General features: G+C 52.6%; 2 protein-coding genes across 2 annotated transcripts; both read left to right on the plus strand.

Annotated features, from left to right (window-relative positions):
* Positions 1–4,069: 4,069 nt before the first annotated feature.
* Positions 4,070–5,029, plus strand: LOC135326388 (olfactory receptor 14A16-like). The gene has a single exon (XM_064504271.1). The coding sequence runs from the start codon at positions 4,070–4,072 to the stop codon at positions 5,027–5,029; it is 960 nt and encodes a 319-aa protein (XP_064360341.1).
* A 4,962-nt stretch (positions 5,030–9,991) lies between these two features.
* Positions 9,992–20,032, plus strand: LOC135326389 (olfactory receptor 14A16-like). The gene is made up of 2 exons (XM_064504273.1): positions 9,992–10,456; positions 19,256–20,032. Exons 1-2 carry the CDS (start codon positions 9,992–9,994, stop codon positions 20,030–20,032), a joined length of 1,242 nt encoding a protein of 413 aa, XP_064360343.1.
* Positions 20,033–21,417: the final 1,385 nt, after the last annotated feature.

Raw genomic sequence — 21,417 nt, forward strand, 5'->3', positions numbered from 1 at the left:
AGACATGCTGGCATGGCTAGCAGGTGGCAATGTAATGGTGAAAGGAGGTTCCCACTAAGAGAACAAACCCTGCAGTACCCAAGGCCAGGGAGAAACAGAGCTGGGCTGTGCAGGAATGCCAGGAGAGGGGTTTGCTGCCTGAGCTGACTCTGTAGCACCCTGGGTCCTGTGACAGAGGTGAACTGATCTGCAGGAAGGACAAGGTGCAACTGAAAAAGCCCCTGGGCCTGGGCAGCCTGTGATCCAGCCACACTGAGGTCATCATTAGCCCATTCCCTGTTCATATCATCTGGGGGTGAGAAGAGGTTCAGGGGGAGGAAAGTTAGAAGCTTTTAGGGGTGCAGAGACTGGATCAGGGACCTTGGTGTGACATGCTTCTCCCATTTATGCAGCACGCCTGGCTGTAGATGGATGGACTTGGCCTAAAGGCAGCGGTAGCATCCAAGTGTTTGGGCACTGGTAGGAAACCTGAATTGCCATGGGGCATTTGCCTAGCAACCAAACCAAAGCAGCAGGGTTTTCCTATATGTCCCATGCTGTATCTGCTAGAGATCCGTGGTTGTGCTGGACCTCCCAGGCATCCGACATGGCCCTGCAGGCCTATTGCTGTGTCACTGATCAAGTGCCTGCACTGGATGGCATCAACTGTTTGCAATGTTGGAATGTGCCTGTTTCTCAGCTTCCTAGTGAGTGGAGCTCTGGCAGCAGTGGGCATGGAGTATCATTTCAGGTGGCCAAGGCAATTCCCTACCTGGCCAAGTCATGCTCTAGAAGGATGTAGGTGTCACACTTGCTCCATCAGAGCAAGCAGACACTGGCACACGCCTTGGACCACCTCTGTCTCTTCCAATGTCTCTAGGTGTTTGTGTGTGAGCAACTAACTCCCACCCTCCATCTCCAGGGATTATAATGGGAGCTTAGACCAAGACCTTGCATGCGGACATCCCTGCTGTGCTCACTTCTGCCTGGGCAAGGGGAATCCCACCTCCTGTGTATTTTTTGTGGAGCTCACAGGAAGGATCTGAATCCCTCATCATTCTACAGCAGCCTGAGAAGCCCAAACTGACTCATCGGAAACAATACCTGAACAGCAGGAAAACAAACTCTATCCTTGTCCCCATTTAGGGGTCCTGCCTAGCTAAGAGATGGGAATAGGGGTTTCCAGAATGGGACGTTTCCACCTCTTGCAAATAACCATCCTCTGATGAGACAAATTGCAATGCTGCAATCAGTCTTCCTTCAGTGCTTAGGGAGGGACCATCAGTGATTATTTTAGTTTACCTCGGTGAACATTTCCCAGGAGGAGGGAGCACAAGGGACAGAGAAATTTGTGTCTTCAGCTGGGCCTCTGCTCCTGAGTGGGGCCAGGCTCCTGGGATGGAGGGAGCTCATGGCAACCTGGCAGCACTGCCCAGACACAGCTGTGTGCAGGAGCAGCTCCTCTGCCAAGAGCAGCAGGGCTGCGGGCACTGCCTGCTGCTGCTGACATGAGATGAGAGAAGGCAGAGAGAAGTGCGAGGCAGTGTGGAGTGGGAGGAGAGAGGAGAGCTTGTTGTGGGAGGAATCTTCACAGCCCTTTGCATGGTAAGTCTCTGGATGCAGGGTGATACTACTGAGGTTCCTGGAGGGGTCTTCTGAACCCAGCCCGTAACATGGGGTGACAGGCATTTTAATGCTCTCTCTCCTGGATTCTCCAGGGCATAGCAGGAGGAGGAGATGCTTCAGAGCAGGATTCCCTGCCTCACTCTCACAGGGACAGGGCATCCTGGTACTGGACAGGGCATCCTGCTACCTTCTTCCAGAGATACTGCAGCGGTGTGCTGCTGGGGTGGGCACCCAGGTCTGCACAGGGCAGTGATTCAGAGCAGTGTCCCTGTGCCCCAGGGTGCTGTGTGCCCAGGGCAGTGACTCTGCTGCCTGCAAGGGTCAGCACTCAGCCTGCCTGGGGAGCTCCCCACGGCACTGAGGGAGAAGCTGTGGGTGGGAGGATCGACCCCTGGCCAGGCAGGTTTGTTCTCCCATCAAGAGGGTGCTGCATGGGTCGAGGCTGCTCACGGCTCTAGCTCATGCACAGGACATGTCCAAGGGGTCTTTGCAAGAGGCAGATCAAGAGAAGGGCTACTTCCAAGGGAAGGAGCTTTCCATCTGGTGTCTCTGCTTTCTGTTTTCTCCCTAATTTTAGCAGGGAGAAAAAAGGAGAGTTTTCTTTTTTAGCAAGGAACTGGGACTCACACACCTTCCCTCTCAGAGATCAGGAGGTCTGGGAGAAAGCTCAGCAAACCCCTTCAGCCCCACCTCCACCTACAGACAGCATCAGCATCAGCATCAGCTGTGTGGTCTCCCTTGGGTGTATGTTACCTGCTCCTTATGAACTGCAGACACAGAGATGCCTCTGGACAGTGCACTGTCCCAGGAGGTTTCTGTCAGGCAGATCTGAGCACACAAAAAGGTGTGACGCGGTCTGTGAGCACTGACTAGAAGAGATATTGGGACAGAGAAAGGTCCCAGCAGGGACTGCTCCAGGCAGCAGAGACAGGCAAGGGAGGAGAGGGAACTGCTAACAGAATCATCATGGGAGGATGGATTTGGGCAAGTCATGATCAGTCCCTCCAATGGAAACACACTGCACTGAGCAAGCCCCCCACGTCTCTGCTTGCACCCAGCAGAGCCTCTGCCCTGACAGCCATGGAGCCCAGGCCTTGAGCTGCCTCCTCTGTAGCCAGACCTCCAGCAGAAGAGAGAGGCCTCTCTCCTGCCACGGTCCCTTTTAGTGCTGCCCAGCAAAGGGGCTGAGCGTGACTGCCCTGCAATGTCACCATCTGCCAGGTGGCATGCCCCACAGGGTAAGGCGAAGGCTTTCCCAAGTGTCCCTCTGTCTCTCTCCTTGCCTCCCTTGGCAGCAGGATCATGGTGTTGCTCCTTGTTTCCTCTCCTGTCCATGCTGCTCCTGTTCTTCTCTCAGGCTGTCCAGGGTGGATGGGTTTTCAATTGCAGTTCAGACACCACCACTGCGAGTTGGGCAGCAGAGGGGTCTGCATGGAAGTGAGGGGTCAGCAGTGCCCTTCTAAGCTGTGCAGCTCCAGGAAATGCAGTCTGTGGGGTTGGGAAATGAGCTGATCCTCCCTTAAGGAGAACCCATCTCCAGTCCTGCTGGTCCTTTGACTGTTTCCCTGTGGTGTCCTGCCAGGCTGCGAGCGGCCCCCCAGAAAGGCACTGCTGTCTCATAGCGTATCTGTGATATCTGAGAGACCGTGAAGACAGTACAGAGATGCTGAGAGTATGGAGATGATGGTGGGTGTCTGTACATGGGCATCTGAAAAGAGCTCGGGGTGTCCTTGGCTAGAAGGGGAGTGTGGAGACCTCCCTCTGGTGCCCGGAGAAAGGGTGAGAAGTTTGGAGACCTGCACTTTGAAACAGGGTTCTTCTGCTCTCAGCAGTGGCTAGTTTCCTTTTAGGGTAACATATGAGTGCGATCGTCCACCAGCTCAACGAGGTGGGAGCACAGGACAGCTGGGAACAAGACTAATAGACAGACTAGCTGTCCTCATGCTGCAACAAAGGACAGTGAAACCATTTTTCTCAGGACTCACAGTAGAACCACCAAGGACTTCTACCTTTGAGGAACACTGCCCAGGGGTGACAAGGACATCTCAAAGAAAATAAGAAATCCCAGAAATTTTGTTCCTCAAACCTCATTCTTTAGAACTGAGAGTGAAGATGCTGAAAACCCCTTCTACATGAGGAGTGTATTTCAGCTGACAGAAATTGTGAGTGTCAGCGCTCGTCACCCCCAATCCCCCATTCCCAGTGCTGCACAGCACAACTGACTCCTCTGGAGCCCACGGGCAGAGGTCGCTGCTCCTCGCAGCAGCACACTGCAAAGTGGAGCCCAAGCAAGGGAGCTGCACAGAGATCTACTCAGTAAAGAGAGAGGCAATGTGGGGGGTTCTATGAGAACTGCAACAACTGGATTTTTTTGTTTGTTTGTTTGTTTTTGCTTGAAACATCTCTCCTAACTTCTCAATGTCTTTTCTTCTTTGGACAATTCCCCATGCTCAGAGAGAGCAAAATGTCCAACAGCAGCTCCCTCAACGAGTTCCTCCTCCTGGCGTTTGCTGACACACGGGAGCTGCAGCTCTTGCACTTCTCCCTCTTCCTGGGCATCTACCTGGCTGCCCTCCTGGGCAACGGCCTCATCATCACAGCCGTAGCCTGTGACCACCACCTCCACACCCCCATGTACTTCTTCCTCCTCAACCTCTCCCTCCTCGACCTTGGCTCCATCTCCGTCACTGTCCCCAAATCCATGGCCAATTCTCTGAGGGACACCAGGGCCATTTCCTACTTGGGATGTGCTGCCCAGGTCTTCCTGGTTGGGATCCTGTTTGCAGCCGAGTATTCTCTCCTCACAGTCATGGCCTATGACCGCTACATTGCCATCTGCAGACCCCTGCACTACGGGACCCTCATGGACAGTAGAGCTTGTGTCAAAATGGCAGCAGCTGCCTGGGCCAGTGGTTTTCTCAATGCTCTCCTGCACACTGCTAACACATTTTCAATACCACTCTGCCAAGGCAACACAGTGGAGCAGTTCTTCTGTGAAATCCCCCAGATCCTCAAGCTCTCCTGTTCAGATTCCTACCTCAGGGAAGTGGGCCTTCTTGTGGTTAGTGTTTTTTTAATCTTTGGTTGTTTCATTTTCATTGTGCTGTCCTACGTGCAGATCTTCACTGCTGTGCTGAGGATCCCATCTGAGCAGGGCCGGCACAAAGCCTTTTCCATGTGCCTCCCGCACCTGGCCGTGGTCTCCCTATTCATCAGCACTGTCATGATTGCCTACCTGAAGCCCCCCTCCCTCTCCTCCCCAGCTCTGGATCTGGTGGTGGCTGTTCTGTACTCAGTGGTGCCTCCAGCACTGAACCCCCTCATCTACAGTATGAGGAACAAGGAACTCAAAGATGCGCTGGGGAAAGTGCTTTCATGGCCATTTTTCAGCAGTGGTAACATTGCCATTGCTCTCCACAAATGACTCTCCGTGTATCCCATACCAGGACTGTGCATTTTTTGTTCACTTTAATTTTATTATGACTGTTGTTATTAGTAGTAGTAGTTTTTGTTATCATTTTGCTGCACAAATGCTTGGGTTCATTCCACCTTGACTGAGACTGCTCTGTCTCACCTTGTGTCTGCATAAAATTATATCTAATTAATAATAACTGTGTCAGAGCTGACTCCCTCACAGTATCTCTGTAATAAAGTAGGCTCTACCCAGTGCTGTGCCTGAAGGCTGGGCTTCCTCCAAAGCTGGTGTCAAGAATAGGCCCAAGGAATTGCACTCCAGAAGGGCCTGCTGAGTAGGGGTTGTCCATGGATCCAGCAGCAAAAAGCTCCTAATCATGTACTGATCTCTTAGAGAACAAGGGCTGGATTTAGGACTCCCCCATCGGTGTCCAGTGACAGTGGAGGGGATGAATGGTCTCAGATTTGCATAAGCAAAGCTGTACCGCATGTTTAAGCACAGTGTCAGATGCCTGTCCTTCTGGAGGGGGAAGCTGGAGAGGCCAGGAGAGCACAGAGGATCTCCTGAGACAGCAGGTTCTTTGGGTGGGCAGTGAGCGGAGCCTCACAGAAGGAAAGATCCTCCAAGGTGGAGTCATCTAAAGGTGAAGTGCTAAACCCAGGTATCTGTGGGCAAAGGAGGACTCTGCAATCCCAGGAGAGGCAGTGAGGACCCAGCTCGCACAGGGAAGGGAGACTGCAGTGATTCATGTCACCCTCTGTGAAATACCAGGGGCAGGATCTAGAGGCACACCTGGACACAACTACCACCTTTGGAAATGCTCCATAGTCCCTCCAAACACCTGCCACATTTGCAGTTCCCTGGAGGGATTAGAGGCTGTGATCCCCATTTGGTTTGGTCTGATTTCCACCCTGACCAGCACGGCCAGCGCAGAGTCACCCCGTGGCCCTGTGGCCTCACAGTCCGCTTGCTCTGCAGAGCAGCATCATCAGCTCAAGGCCCTGGAGGAGAACAGGAGAGGGGTGGTAGGAATGGCCTACAAGATCAGAGGAGGGATTGGGAGAGATCAGAAAGAAGCAGAACTGGACTTGAAATTGTCTTGGAGAGAAAAATGCTGACATATAATCCATGACAATGTTCAGAGTGTGGGTACACTAAAGCGAGCTCATGGTGCAGAGCCAGAAGTCCTTGAAGTCCTGGAGCTCCCCATGGCCTGGGAAGTGCCTGAAGAAGGATTATGGCTCATAGTGTCATTGTCCCTCCTGATAGGTTGCACCAAAAAGAAGGCTGGGACCCTTTGTCAGAGCTTGCTTTGGGGGAGGCATGAGTAAGGAGCCACATCGGTTTGCTGCTGTCCCTCAGGCCCTGTCCCCAGCACATGTCCTTGAGACAATCTCCCACACCCTGCATGCTGGTCCCTACCCCAAAAGTCACCCCCAGACAAGGCTCCATGCCCAGCTGGAGGACTGGGCGTCCTGCTGTGAGCCCTGGGAGGATGAGCCCTCTCCTGGACCCTCTGCAGGGCTGGCAGGGAGCATGCAGAGGAGGTCCTGGGCCTGTCTACTGGGCCTGTAGACCAACCTTCTCCCATGGGGGCCCTGAAACAGGGTCTATCAGGACAAAGATCCAGCCCAGCTTGTTGTTGCAAGAACAGAGAGGAGAAACAGTCCCAGGAAACTCCTCCCAGCCTCAGCCCCAGCCCCAGCCCCTTATAGCAGCCATTTCCAGCACTGGCCATTCCCCATGATCCTGGTGAGTGGTGATCCTTGAATGTGACCAGCTCCATCTGCCTGCTGTCCAGCCCTGCCTGGCCTCTCCCTGGGCCCAGACCCCAGAGCATGGCCTTCTGCTAACCCCGGGGGGGGACATGGCTGGGGCTGGGCAGAGGCTGGGGATTGGTGGGAAATTGCTGGGCAGGAGGGCCTTGGGGGATGGGACACTGGGGGCTATCATGGGAACCGTGCTGGGGAGATGTTTCCCCACCCCAGAATGCACCCTCTCCTGTGCAGTGCCTGTACAGTGGGGCCATGGGGCCATGCTCAAGGCAGTAGGGCTGGGCCAGAGCAGGGATGGAGCGCAGATGGGAGCCATGACACTCCAGGAAGCTCCCGACAGTCGTGGAGGGGACTCTCTGCTGCTGGCAGGGTCGGGGGTCTCTCGGAGGCTGCAGCCACTGACACTGCATGCCAAGGCTCCCAGACCCAGGACAGGTGGTTGGGGTCAAGCACCGCAGCCTGTGTCACCATCGTCTCTCAGGAGCATTTCCAGGTGCATCGCTCCCTGCCCATATGTGGAGAGGAGCTGCTGGAGGTCTTCTGTTCTCACCCCTGCTGATTCTGGCTCTGCCCTGGCATCGGCCCAGAGGCTCTGCCCTAACTCATGTTATGTCTCCATACGTTCTCATCTGAGACCGTGTAGGGACCTGTAACACATAGCTCTGCTTTGAGCTGGCCAGAACAGCCCACCCACACAGTCCCAGGAAATCCCAGTAAGGCTGTGCTTGGAGACGAGGCTGTGATTGTCCTCAGTCAAAGTTGGCTGGGGGCCAAGGGGAGGAAAGGACAAGAGGCAACAAGGACAAGCAGCAGCAAAGGAAATTTCAAATGAGTTTATGGGAAAAAAAAATAGTAACTATGATAGTGAAGCAGCACTGGGGCAGGGGCCAGAAGATCTTTGAAATCTCTCCTGGAGAAGGCACTTCTCAACCTGATCTAATTGTAAAGTTAGCCCAGCTCAGAGAAGACTGTGGTCCTGGAGATCTCCAGCAGTCCCTCCCAACCCAAAGCCTCCAGGAGGAAGGGACTGGAAAGTGGAGTCCTGGGCAGAGGACACTGTTGTGGGGTTGAGGCCTTGCTGGCATTTGTACTGCCTGGTCAGCTCTGTCCTCAGAGTCACACAGGGAGTGAGTTCATCCTCAAAAGGAGTCTCTGCTCCACCAGCAACAGGAGTCAAACCAGTGCAGGAGACTGCAGAGAAGTTCTCAGGAACACGCCAGGCATTCAGCCCCTTCGACTGCTGAGGTGTCCCCAGACTGGTGCTTTGCATGCTGGGTCTTAAGGGCTGAGAAATCTTTAGAGCCAGAGCAGATGGGAGTCCCATCTCCTGGACCCATGGGTTACAGGGCATCAGCATGGCTGTACTGGCTGCAGGGAGGGAATCACTGCCCAGGGCAGGAGCAGAGCTCCCTCTGCCCTGCGCTCTCTCTTCACACCACAGAACAGAGATTGTGTTTCCCACGTTGACCCTCCCCGATTGGCTGTATTCCCAGCTAGAGGGGATGCAGGCTTCACACTGGGGAAATGTAGGAGAGCCCAGTCTCACCTAGAGGAGTGAGGTCCCACCACCCCTGCTGGGTGGCCAGGGCTGCAGGCTGCAGACCCCACACTGTTCCCCACAGACCTCCTGCCTGGGGCTGGAGGGTGCCCAGCAGCAAGGCAGGCATGCCTGGGGGTCTGGTGCCATTGGGGTGGTGGCCTTTGGACCAGCCTCTGTCTGTAAGGGCCTCAGGAGCTTCTCCGCCTCCATGTTAGTGGCAAAGTTAGTGTCTCAGCTTCTTCCCTCTGGGGAGCTGAGGATTTAATTCTCTGGAGAAAGCAAAAAGGAAACCCTTTTATGCGTGAGACTTGTACTACACTGTCAACTCTCTACTGTCTTCTCCTGCTCTATCAACCCAGTAATCCTTCAGCAAGGGCATTTTTTTTTTGTTTCTGATCCTCTCTCTGACCTCTCCTGTGAGCAGCTGGTGGCACTACAGGCCTCCTGTGGTCTCTTCAACCTGAATTATCCTAAAAGCCTGTGATCTCAGGCCCCATTTCAAGCACAGAGCAAATGTTTCTGGGACACAAGTCATTTCTGCTTTATGTGACCATCTAAAAGAAGGCAGGTGAACACCTTCTTACCATTGACTACAAGGGCAGCCTGGGAGGCACTGCCACAGGCATATCTGCATTACCCCTGAAATTGTTTGCATCCACCTTTTACCACATAGAAGTCCTGAATCCCCTCAGTGGTGGGGGAAGAAATGCAGGCTTTTCTGCAGTGTGAGTTCTCTAGCTCTGTAGTTGCACCTCTAAGTAGATGGTGCCATCTTCCCCTTTCTTTCTTTCTTCCCTGAAGCTCAGCCTGGATGGGGATGTGAATGTGAGGCTGGCTGTCACTGCAGTGACCGTGAGATGGTGGAGAGGTAAGAGGAATAACAGAATCAGAGCCCTGGACTGCAGCAGAGAGGATTTCCTCTTGTTCAGGATGATCCTTGTCAGGATCCCAGGGGTGACTGCCCGGGAGGGCAGAGGAGCCATGGAGCCCCCTTGGATCTTCAGGGACAATGTCCTCAAAGCACAGGAACACTCTATTCTGCAGGAAAGTCCAGCAGGGCCTGGCCTGAGGCTGGCATGGATGAACAGGGACTTTGTGATTTACCACTTGAAAAGGCAGAAGGAAGTGCACAGAGGGTTGAAGGGGGAATGGGATACCCAGGAAGAAGGCACAGACATTTGCTGTGGCAGAAGGGATGGAGGTAGGCAAGTCAAAGCTCAGCTGGAGCTGGAGCTGGAGCTGGAGCTGGAGCTAGCAAGAGAGGGCAACCGGAAGGGCTTCTGTAAGGACGTTGGCAGCATAAGGAAGGCAGCCAGCCAAGGAAAATGTGGTCTCCCTGCTCAGTGGGGCAGGGGACCTAGTGACAAAGACAGGGGAAAGGCTGAGGTGCTCATTGCCTCTTTTACCTTGTCTTTCATGGATATTGTCTACTGCCAGGCCTCCCTGGCCCCTGAGTCCTTTGGCAGCATCTGTATTAGCAAAGCCTCACCCATGGCAGAGGAAGTTGCAGCTGGGGAGCACTTTTGCCCAATGGGCACACACAAGTCCGGGTGACCAGATGGGAAGCACCCCAGGGTGCAGGGAGAGGTGGCTGGAGTCACTGCAATGCTGCTCCCAGTTGTCTATGAAATGTCAGGGTGATCAGGGAGGTTCCTGATGACTGGGAAAAGGCAGAACACACCCATTTTTCAGAAGGGCAAGAGGGAGGATCTGGGGAACAGCAGGCTGGTCCTCTTCCTCTCAGTCCCTGGTAAGGTGATGGAGCAAATCCTCCTGGAAACCATCTCCAAGCACATGAAGGGGAAGGGTTGGAAGAGGCAGCATGAGCTGACCGAGGGGAAATGGAAACCATGCCTGACCAACCTGATTGCCTCCTACCATCAGATGAATGGCTTTGTGCCCAAGGGGAAAGCAGAGGATTTTGTGAACCTTCACTTTATCAAGGCCTTTGATGCAGTCCCTCGTAGTCTCCTCATAGCCAAATTGCTGAGATCTGCCCTGGATCAATGGACCATAGGGAAGGTGGAAGATTGGCTGGACCATCAGGCTGAAATGCTGTGCTCAGTGGTACACGTTCCAAGCGGCAGCCAGTTACTAGCAGCATCGCTCAGTGATCGACATGTGGGGCAGGACTGTTTAACCTCTTTATTAATGGCCTGCACAGTGGCTGGAGCGCACTCTCAGCACCTCTGTGGACAATGCATAACTGGGGGGAGCCCCTGGGCAACCTCATCTAGTTCCCTCTGCAAAGACCAGGGGGTATGGGACTAGATGACATCCAGAGGTCTTGTCCACCCCAAGGGCTGTGATTCAGTGAACCATTCCCTGGAGAGCTCTGTAAAGAGAGACAAGGCAGAGGTAGCAGACAGGAGAGGGAAGCAGAAGAAGAGAACTGAAACATATCTATTTAAATAATGTGTATATATATACATATACATATATATATATGTGTGTGTGTACGCTCACACAGACACACTAATTCCTGTAGTGCTTGAACATGGTGCTGCCAATGAATAAGAAAGAAAAACTATTTGGCAATGGTGAAAACTGTGTGAAGTTTTGAAAATGAGGATTCTTTGTCAATTATTGCTTTGAAGATGTTTTAGAGACTCCTTTAAAACCTTGCTTTAACATGGCTATGTTGAGATTTGTGCAAATATGGCCACCCAAAAACAGAGCATTTCCTTGAAGCTGGGCACCCTGCTTTCCTGATCAGCCAGGAGAGCCGGACACCTCAGAGTGCAACGTCTTCTGCGCAAAGAGTGAGGAGCGGCATGAACAGCCGTGGGCAGGGGGTGGTTTTCTGAGCAGTTGGCTTTGTGTGAGACCTATCTTGTTTAATGGTGCAGGCCTGATTAAACAGAAATGTTTAGAAAATGACATTAAAAATGAAGCAAGAAAGAAATAAAGAAAAAGATTTAAAGCAAAGAAATGCTTTGTTATACTTTCCAGCTATTCATTTCGATGTGTTCTTATTGTCTTTCCTGATTTATTCTGTTTTAGTATAGTGGTCTTTGGGTCAATGATGTATTATCTTTTTGCCTGAAATACTGAATTTGATTTTCAGAGCTGGGCTGGGATGCAGTCACAGGGTCATGGACATGTGATGCCATTGCAGGTGCCCTGGTCCCCTCTGCCCAGCCTCCATCTGCAGCTCCCAGGGGCTCCTGTCTCCCACAGGTCCCCTGTGAGAGCTGCCAGGCCCAGGCAGATACCTCAAAGACACCAGGGTCTCCCAAAGTGCCCCTGGGTGGTTGTGGTTGGACAGCTGAGCTCTGCCTGGAAAGGTGAAGAGCTGTTTTTCAGCATTTCAAAGATATGAGCCCACTTTCATCAGCTCAAAGGATTAATTTTAATGTCAATGTTTTGCTATGATGAAAGAGTGGAAATCTTCAGGAAGGGTCTTAATCTGGGGAGAAGAAATATTGATCTGTCCTTGACCTTGTGTTTCCACTGCTCTGTCTATTAGGCGGTGGATGTAATCTCAGTGATCTCCCACATATCTGCATGTGTCCTGATTAACTTGGTCATTTCTACAGGCATATTCGCATCAGACTCTCTGGACATATGCACTTTCCATAGTTGCCCAGTTTTCCTCCTCCTCCTACTCTTTATCATTCAGATACCTCTCAACTCTCCTGGTGCTGCTCTGAGCTTCTGGGAGTCTGAAGCTTGCCTCATCTTTCAGCAGTCTCACTGTCTCTTTAGCCAGCTCCTTTGTTCTGTTTCTTGTCTATCCTTTCCTATCTATCTGTCGAAAACATTTCAAGGAAGGTTATTTCTTGTGGGCAGTGGAGCTCACTGGAGGCAGCTTGGACTTGACATAGAGTTGAGGAGTGTCTTTTATCTTTAACCTTTTTTATCTTTAAACTTAATTTTTGTTTGATAGCAATTAAGACAAACCCTTCTGTGTCTGTTTGCAGCTAGTTCTCTAAGGAAGGCAGGTGGGAATTGGTGCACATGAGCTGCAACCTTCAGCTACAGACTTGAGGGGAAAAAGCTTAGATTTTAACCAGAGTGCTCTAAGTCCCCAGTGGCTGATTTGGGAACTGGAGGGGCTGGGGAGTTGGGGAGGAAGGTTGTCCATACATGTCTCCTATCAAAAACACTGCTTTTCCTACATGTCCAGACTTCATTCAGAGACCCAGTGGGCCAGTCTGAATTGGAGAATGTGGGTATCATTTATTCTGAAAACTGAAGAATAAAGAAAGCTTCAGAAGCAGACATCTTTCTTCTGTTCAGGTGCTCATTGAAATCTGCCTAATTTCAATACACAGCTGAAAACTTTCTAATTAGCCACACAAGACTTGAAGAACTGAAGAAAATTATGGAAAGAGGCATGGCTTCTTAGAGGGTTTTTAATGACCCCTCGAGTGCATTTGGTGCTGAGCCCATGAACTGCAGATGCTGAGAAAAGAGTGAAAAAACCTCTCAAGAAGTTGAAGTCAGAAGCAAATCCCAAGTTTCTTGGAGCGTTAACAGGTCCCACTGAGGGCCATTACCAACAAAGTCTCCTTGAGGGCTGATTAGAGCAGAAAGCTGGAGGCCCTGATTGCAGGTAGGCAAAGGCAATGTGCAGGTGGCTGTGATGCCAAGTCAGCCTTGATGTGTGTTATCAAGCAGAGCAGCCAGGCACTGACTCCCAGCCCCTGCGTAGGGTGATGCTTTCCATGATGCTTTGCTCAGGGCTCTTCCTGGGGGCAGTATGTGGGTGGAGGTGCACAATGCCAAGCACAGGACCATGATACGGCACCTGCTGGGCTCCCAAAGGACAAGGAGGCAGCAAGGCCACGGTGCTTTAAGGAATGGTGTCTTCTCATGGGCCTTGGTGGCAGAAACTCCAGCCATAGCCAAGAGGACAAAGACCTCACTGTGTTGGGAGCTTTCAACCCTGGCAGTGCCCTCAGCCGTCTTCACCTCAGGCTGCCTTATGCTTTCCCATGCCTGTGCCTGTTTCCTTGCAGACAGTAGACAACCAACCTGCTTCCTAACCTTGCACTCACCCTGGGATCTCCCGACCTCTCCTGATGTCCTCCTGTCCTCACTTGCTTTTCCTTGACACACAAGGCCAGGGGCTGAACACAGACTCCCTCTGTGTATCCTATAGCACCACAGCATTGCCCTATGAGTGATATTTTCTTTTCCTAATGTCACATGTACACCCCACAAGCTGCTGTTTGTGGCTTTTTCTCCTTCTCATGCTGTTTTGCACTACCAAGAAAAGCTCCATCATCTCTGATACCACCCTTCAAGCTGTCACAGGCTCCTAATCTACTACCTCCACTTCAGCAGGATAAAGAAGCTGAGGTCCCTCAACCCCTCCTCATGCACAGGTTTATTCCCACCTAGGCACAGGACTTGACACTTTTCTTGTAAATATTCATAAGGTATCTGTTGTCCGAATGACCCAAGTTCCTCAAGATCCTTCTGGACTGTAGCTCCTCCTGTGTCAAAACAAAAACAGAACAAAAACAAACAAAAAAAAAAAAAAAACAAAAGAAGAAGCCAAAGCAGCACCAAAGAGTTAAGGGGAAGCAGGAGTGGGCTGATTGTAGGGGAAGGGATCAGGATGGTAACAGAGAAAAGATTAAAAGGGGAAGGAAAAAAAAATCAAAGAAATTTAAAGCAAAGTATTGATCAGGGCTGTCTTGGGGATTCCTGCCAAGAAGCCCTGCAGCTGAGTAATTCTGCCTGGAGGAGGACAACAAAGCTGGCCTACTTCCACTGTCACAGGGAACCTGCATCCTTTCCCAGGCACCAACAAGAGAATATCGAGAGTAGGAAGAATCATGGACTCCTTCAGGGCGGAAGGCACCTCAGGAGGTCTCTAGCCCAATCTTCCTGCCTCTTCCTCCTGATTAGATGTTCATCTCCAAACATGATGAGAGTTGCATGCTGCAGGTCACTGATGAACCTGTCAGAATAGACAGGTCCAGTGTAGACCCTGAATATTCCACCTTTACCTGACTTCCTGGTAAAGAATGACCCATTCAAAAAAAACCCTCTGAGCTCGATCATCCAACCAGCTTTTTACCCACCTAGTTCTCTACCCATCTTATCGTGAAGCCTTACTTGTATTCAAGAATATTTGTGGAGACAGTGTCCAACACCTTGCTAAAAATCATGGTAAGTGACATCCAGTACTTTCTGCTCCTGCACAGTCACAGGTCTTTGATCACAGTAGGCAATTAGGTGGGTCAGGAATGATTTACCTTCACTAAATCCATGCTGGCTGCTTCCAGGCACATTCTTCATGTGCCCAGAAATGTGATCCAAGAGGATTTGCTGCATGACACACTCCTCACCAAAGTGAGGCTGAAGGGCCTGCAGCTCCCTGGGTTGTCCTTGTGGTCTTTTTTGAAGATGGACACAATACATTCCTTCTTCTGCTCATTGGGACCTCCCCTGGTCTATGGAACCTTTAAAAAGGTGGTAGAGACTGGCCTTGTTATTATATAGGCCAGCCCTGTCAGTGACCTTGGATGCAGCCCGTCCAGTCCTGGAGACTTGTATGGGTTGAGTTCCTGCAAGTCATCGCTCACTCAACTCACATCTACTGTGGGCTGTTTTTCCTCTCTGGAGCCCTCTTCCATCCCGTACAAGAGCTCCATACATCTGAACTGTCCCTTCACACAAACAGCATCCCCCCTGCTCATCTTCCCTAACCATCTTGCCTGCAGAGCTTGTACGCTGTCATCACAGCCCTCCAGTCATGCGAGCAGTCCCACCACATCTCAGTTATTCCAAACCTGTTTCAGGCCTGTGACAGCTTGTGCATCTCTATCTGTTCCTCTCTGTGCCCCAGGATGCATGCACTTGTGTATATTTGGGTTGCAGAGCCTCAGCTGTGGCACAGAGAACAGATTTGTAATGGTGACACCTGTTACCAAGAGCCAAGGACACCGTGTGTGCACTGGCCCCACTTCAGAGCAGAGACATGCTGGCATGGATAGCAGGTGGCAATGTAATGGTGAAAGGAGGTTCCCACTAAGAGGGCAAACCCTGCAGTACCCAAGGCCAGGGAGAAACAGAGTTGGGCTGTGCAGCCCTGGCAGGAGAGGGGTTTGCTGCCTGAGCTGACTCTGCAGCACCTTGGGGCCTGTGACAGAGGTGAACTGATCTCCAGACAGGACAAGGTGCCACTGAAGAAGTCCCTGGCCCTGGGCAGCCTGTAATCCAGCCACCCTGAGGTCATCATTAGCCCATTCCCTGTTCATACCATCTGGGGGTGAGAAGAGGTTCAGGGGGAGGAAAGTTAGCAGCTTTTAGGGGTGCAGAGACTGGATCAGGGACCTTGGTGTGACATGCTTCTCCCATTTATGCAGCACACTTGGCTGTAGATGGATGGACTTGGCCTGAAGGCAGTGGTAGGATCCAAGTGTTTGGGCACTGGTAGGAAACCTGAATTGCCATGGGGCATTTGCCTAGCAACCACTCCAAAGCAGCAGGGTTTTCCTATATGTCCCATGCTGTATCTGCTAGAGATCCATGGTTGTGCTGGACCTCCCAGGCATCCGACATGGCCCTGCAGGCCTATTGCTGTGTCACTGATCAAGTGCCTGCACTGGATGGCATCAACTGTTTGCAATGTCGAGATCTGCCTGTGTCTCAGCTTCCTAGTGAGTGGAGCTCTGGCAGCAGTGGGCATGGAGTATCATTTCAGGTGGCCCAGGCAATTCCCTACCTGGCCAAGTCATGCTCTAGAAGGATGTAGGTGTCACACTTGCTCCATCAGAGCAAGCAGACACTGGCACACGCCTTGGACCACCTCTGTCTCTTCCAATGTCTCTAGGTGTTTGTGTGTGTGAGCAACTAACTCCCACCCTCCATCTCCAGGGATTATAATGGGAGCTTAGACCAAGACCTTGCATGCAGACATCCCTGCTGTGCTCACTTCTGCCTGGGCAAGGGGAATCCCACCTCCTGTGTATTTTTTGTGGAGCTGACAGGAAGGATCTGAATCCCCCGTCATTCTAAAGCAGCCTGAGAAGCCCAAACTGACTTATCGGAAACAATACCTGAACAGCAGGAAAACAAACTCTATTTTATGTCTCCATCTAGGGGTCCTGCCTAGCTAAGAGATGGGAATAGGGGTTTCCAGAATGGGACGTTTCCACCTCTTGCAAATAACCCTCCTCTGATGAGACAAATTGCAATGCTGCAATCAGTCTTCAGTGCTTGGAGAGGGACCATCGGTGATTATTTTAGCTTATTGCAGTGAACATTTCCCAGGAGGAGGGAGCACAAGGGACAGAGATAGTCAGGCCTTCAGCTGGGCCTCTGCTCCTGAGTGGGGCCAGGCTCCTGGGATGGAGGGAGCTCATGGCAACCTGGCAGCACTGCCCAGACACAGCTGTGTGCAGGAGCAGCTCCTCTGCCAAGAGCAGCAGGGCTGCGGGCACTGCCTGCTGCTGCTGACATGAGCTGAGAGAAGGCAGAGAGAAGTGGAAGGCAGTGTGGAGCGGGAGGACAGAGGAGAGCTGCTTGTGGGGGAAATCTTCACAGCCCTTGACACGGTAAGTCTCTGGCTGCAGGATAGTGCTAGTGAGGTTCCTGGCAAGGTCTTCCAAACCCATCCAGTCACACGATTAGATTTCTAAGGATCACTCTCCCGGTTTCTCCATTGCAGGGGAGGGAGAGATGTTTCAGAGCAGGGATTCCCTGTCACACCATCACAGGGAAAGGGCAGCCTGGTATCTTCTCACAGGGATGCTGCAGGGCTGTGAAGCTGGGGTGTGCCCAGAGGTCTGCCCTGGGCTGTAATTCAGAGCAGTGTCCCTGCACCCCAGGGTGCTGTGTGCCTGGGGCAGTGACTCTGCCACCTGCGAGGGTCAGCACTCAGCCTGCCTGGGGGGCTCCCCACGGCACTGCGGGGAGAAGCTGTGGGTGGGAGGAGAGACCGCCGGCAGGGCAGGTCCTGTCAAGAGGGAGCTGTGTGGGTGAGGGCTGCTCTCAGCTCCAGCTCACTGCCAGGACATTTCTGGAGGGGCCTTTTCAAAAGAAAGGTCAAGGCAGGGGAAACAGGAAAGGGAAGGAGCTGTCATGAGTCTGTGCTTTCAGTCTGATTCTCTTTGGGTGGGGTGAAATGGGATTGAATCTGTCAGGTTTAGACAGGGGACAGAGGCTCCAAAACAGTGACATTGAGAGAGGAGCAGCTCTGGGAGGCACTCAGCAAGTGCCTTCATCCACCCTGAAGCCTACAGACAGAGGCAGCAGCACCTTTCCAGCCTCACCAAGATTTGTCTCCCCTGCTCCGGAGCACCTGCAACCACGGAGGTGCCCTGGGCAGTGTCCTGCCCCCGGGAGGTTTCTGCAGGGCAGAGCTGAGCACCCAGCAGGTGGGATGGGGTCTGTGAGCACTGGCAGGGGAGAGACGTGGGGACAGAGAAACAGCTGCCCGCAGGGACAGCTCCAGGCAGCAGAGTCATGCTCAGAGTGTGAGAGGAAACCATCAACTCCAGCACCTCCTCTCCTCTGCCAGCCAGCACAGCCCTCTGCTCTCAAGGCTGTGGGGTCCAGGGCAGGGGTCGTTTCCTCGGCAGCTGGACATGCAGGAGAGGAGACACTCCTGAGTGCCCCTCTGTGCCTGCCTGTCCCTGCCTCCCTGGGCACAAATGTCATGGTATTGCTCCATGTTTCCCACCTGCACACACTGCCCTTGTCCTTCCCCTTGGACTCTCTGGGCAGGGGGGATTCTGATGCAGTTCAGACAACACTGACCCTGCAGGTCCTGCCATGCAGACATGTCCTTGACAGCGAGGTGCCCAAGTGCCCCTCTAGCCTGTGGGGCTCTGGGCAGTGCAGTGTGGGGGGCTGGGAATGTGCCAACTCTCTCGTCAGGACACCCCATCCTTAGGACATTCCGCCATTTCCCTGGGGTGTCTGGCTGGGCTGCAGCTGCCCTCCAGAAGGGCCCAGCTCTCCCACTGCAGCTGCATGTTATCTCGGTGCCCCAGGGAGAAGCCACCTCGATACTGAGGCCACGGACATGCTGCTGGGTGGCTGGATGTGGGCAGCTGGAAGGAGCCTGGTGTGTTGCTGGCTAGAAGGGGAGGGCTGAGACCTGCCTCACACACCCTCAGGAAGAGTGCTGATGGGCACTTTGGAAGTGGATTCCTCTGCTCTCCGTGGTGTTGTTTCTTTTTCGGGTAACACAAGTGCAACTGTCCTCCACCTCTGAGGTGGGAGCACAGGGCAGCTGGGAACAAGGCAGATGGACAGGCCAGCTCTCCTGCCTCTGCACTAAAGCCAGAGTGAATTCTTTTGCCTCCCAGGAATCACAGCTGGTCCCTTTGAGTGAAGCAGCAATGCTGAGGATTTCTACCTCCAGGAACCCTCCTCAGGTGTGACAGGGTCAGCTAAAGAAAACAAAACAAGCCTTAAGACTATTAATGAAGCCACATTATTTAGAAGTGGGAGTGAAGATGCTGAAAATCCCTCCAACATTTTCAGTAGGATTAAATCTGACTGGAACTGGGAATATATATCTTAGCCACCCCTGTTCCCATTTATGCAGTGCTGTAGGTCAGGGCTGACTCCTCTGGAGCCCACAGGCAGAGGCTCCTGCTCCTCATGGCAAACTCAGCCAGCCCAAACCAGAGCTCAAGCAATGGAGCTCAGTGATAGTGCTGCTGAGATGGGGAGAGGTAATGAGTGTGTGATTGGGAGATTTTTATGAGAGAGTTTTGTTTGGAGATGTCTGTCCTAATTTGTTTCTGTCTGTTCTTCAGTGGACAGTCCAGAAAGCACAGGGGGAGCAACATGTCCAACAGCAGCTCCTTCAATGAGTTCCTCCTCCGAGCATTCGCGGACACACAAGAGTTACAGCTCTTCCACTTCTCGCTCTTCCTGGGCATCTACCTGGCTGCCCTCCTGGGCAACAGCCTCATCATCACAGCTGTAGCCTGCGACCACCGCCTCCACACCCCCATGTACTTCTTCCTCCTCAACCTCTCCCTCCTCGACCTTGGCTCCATCTCCACCACTGTCCCCAAATCCATGGCCAATTCCCTGAGGGACACCAGGGCCATTTGCTATGCAGGATGTGCTGCCCAGGTCTTTTTTGTTGTCTTTTTCATTTTGGATGAGTATTCTCTCCTCACAGTCATGGCCTATGACCGCTTTGTTGCCATCTGCAGACCCCTGCACTACGGGACCCTCATGGATAGCAGATCTTGTGTCAAAATGGCAGCAGCTGCCTGGGCCAGTGGTTTTCTCCATGCTCTCCTGCACACTGCTAATACATTTTTAATATCATTCTGCCAAGGCAACACCGTGGACCAGTTCTTCTGTGAAATCCCCCAGATCCTCAAGCTGTCCTGCTCAAACTCCTCCCTCAGGGAAGTGGGGCTTGTTGTGATTACTAACTGTTTGTTCTTTGCATGTTTCATTTTCATTGTGCTGTCCTACGTGCAGATCTTCACTGCTGTGCTGAGGATCCCCTCTGAGCAGGGACGACACAAAGCCTTTTCCATGTGCCTCCCGCACCTGGCCGTGGTTTCCCTGTTTGTCAGCACTGGCCTGTTTGCCTACCTGAAGCCCCCCTCCCTCTCCTCCCCAGCTCTGGATCTGGTGGTGGCTGTTCTGTACTCGGTGGTGCCTCCAACAGTGAACCCCCTCATCTACAGCATGAGGAACAAGGAGCTCAAGGATGCCCTGAGGAAACTGATTCAATGGGTCCAGTGTCAGCACCAATAACTGTCCATTGTGCATCCACTCTTCAGGGTATCTGGCATCAAGGCTGTGTGTTTTGCATTTACTTATTTCTTATTTTTCTCTTTTTTCTTCATAAAAAAATCAGGTTCATGTTATGTCAACTCAGGAATCTCTGCTTTGAATCTGACCCAGAGACCGTGTTGAAGCAGGAAGCCAGGCTTCCCCCTTCATCAGCAGAGATGGGGGAACCTCAAAGCCCCCTACTCTGAGCTTCCTCGGATGCCCCTGGTGCAATGGGGAGTTTCCCTTTGCAGTGTCTCTTTCAGCACTGACACCAAGGGTGCTCAGAGGCACAGAGTCAGGCTCAGATGAGTACAGCCAGGATGAGACCATGGGTCCCGTGTCCATTAGGAGAGCTCGGCTCCCCGGCCACAGTCAGGGTGTGATCTCACACCCCTCTCCTGTGAGGGTGGCAGCCAAGTGTCACCGTGAGCTGGTCCCTTCCCTCTACAGCACTCCAACACCACAAGTGGAGGGGGAGTGGAGGGGAGGGGAGTCAGGCAGCAGCTTGTGGGGACAGACCCCGTGCTTGGCAGTATCATTCCCCCCACTGCTGCAGCAGGCATTTCCTCACTGCAGCCTTCCTGGGGGGACTGCAGCTTTCCTGGAGACATGTCCTCACACAGCAGCAGGACTTTCTCTTTTTAGAGTTGTTCTCTTCATTTCCATGCTGGCCTTCTGTGCTCTGTGCTGTGGATATGGTGGATATGGCCCAGGACTTCTCATAACCTGGTGGTGGTTGGGTTGTGTTTCCATGTGCATGTGTCCTGGAAGTACAGGCAGCACCAGACACTGGGCATCATTATGTCAGACCTGGCCTGCAGAACAACATTTCCATAATAAAAGGGGATCTCCCCTGTGATGTGCCTGAAGACTGGCCTTTCTTCAGAAGATGGAGTCAAAAATACGCCCCAGGGGTTGCACCACTAAGGGGCTGGTGTTCTTCTTGTGAAATCCATGGATTCTAGGGGACGAGCTCAGAGTCCCTGGGTGATCTGTTCGGGACTGAGGGCTGCACTCAGAGCTCATTTCTCAGTGACCAGTGCCAGTGGGGAGGGGGAATGGTCTCTGAAATGTCTGCCTGGGGCTGTCCCACAGGTGACAGTGCTGATGAGAGATGCCCATCCTTCTGGAGGGGAATCTGAGCCCCAGGAGAGCCCAGGGGATCTCCAGGGACAGCGTGTGCCTGGGGGTGGGCAGTGAGTGGAGCCTCACAAAATGAGGGATGGTCCACGGTGGAGTAACCAGAAGGTAGAGCACTAAATCCAGGTATACATGGAGAAACGAGGGCTCTGCAATCCCTGCAGAGGCAGTGGGGACCCAGGAGGCCCAGGGAAGGGGCACTGGAGAGTGCTTCCTGCACCCTC

This window comes from Dromaius novaehollandiae, unplaced genomic scaffold (assembly GCF_036370855.1).
Source record: "Dromaius novaehollandiae isolate bDroNov1 unplaced genomic scaffold, bDroNov1.hap1 HAP1_SCAFFOLD_27, whole genome shotgun sequence".
Taxonomy (NCBI): Eukaryota; Metazoa; Chordata; class Aves; order Casuariiformes; family Dromaiidae; genus Dromaius; species Dromaius novaehollandiae.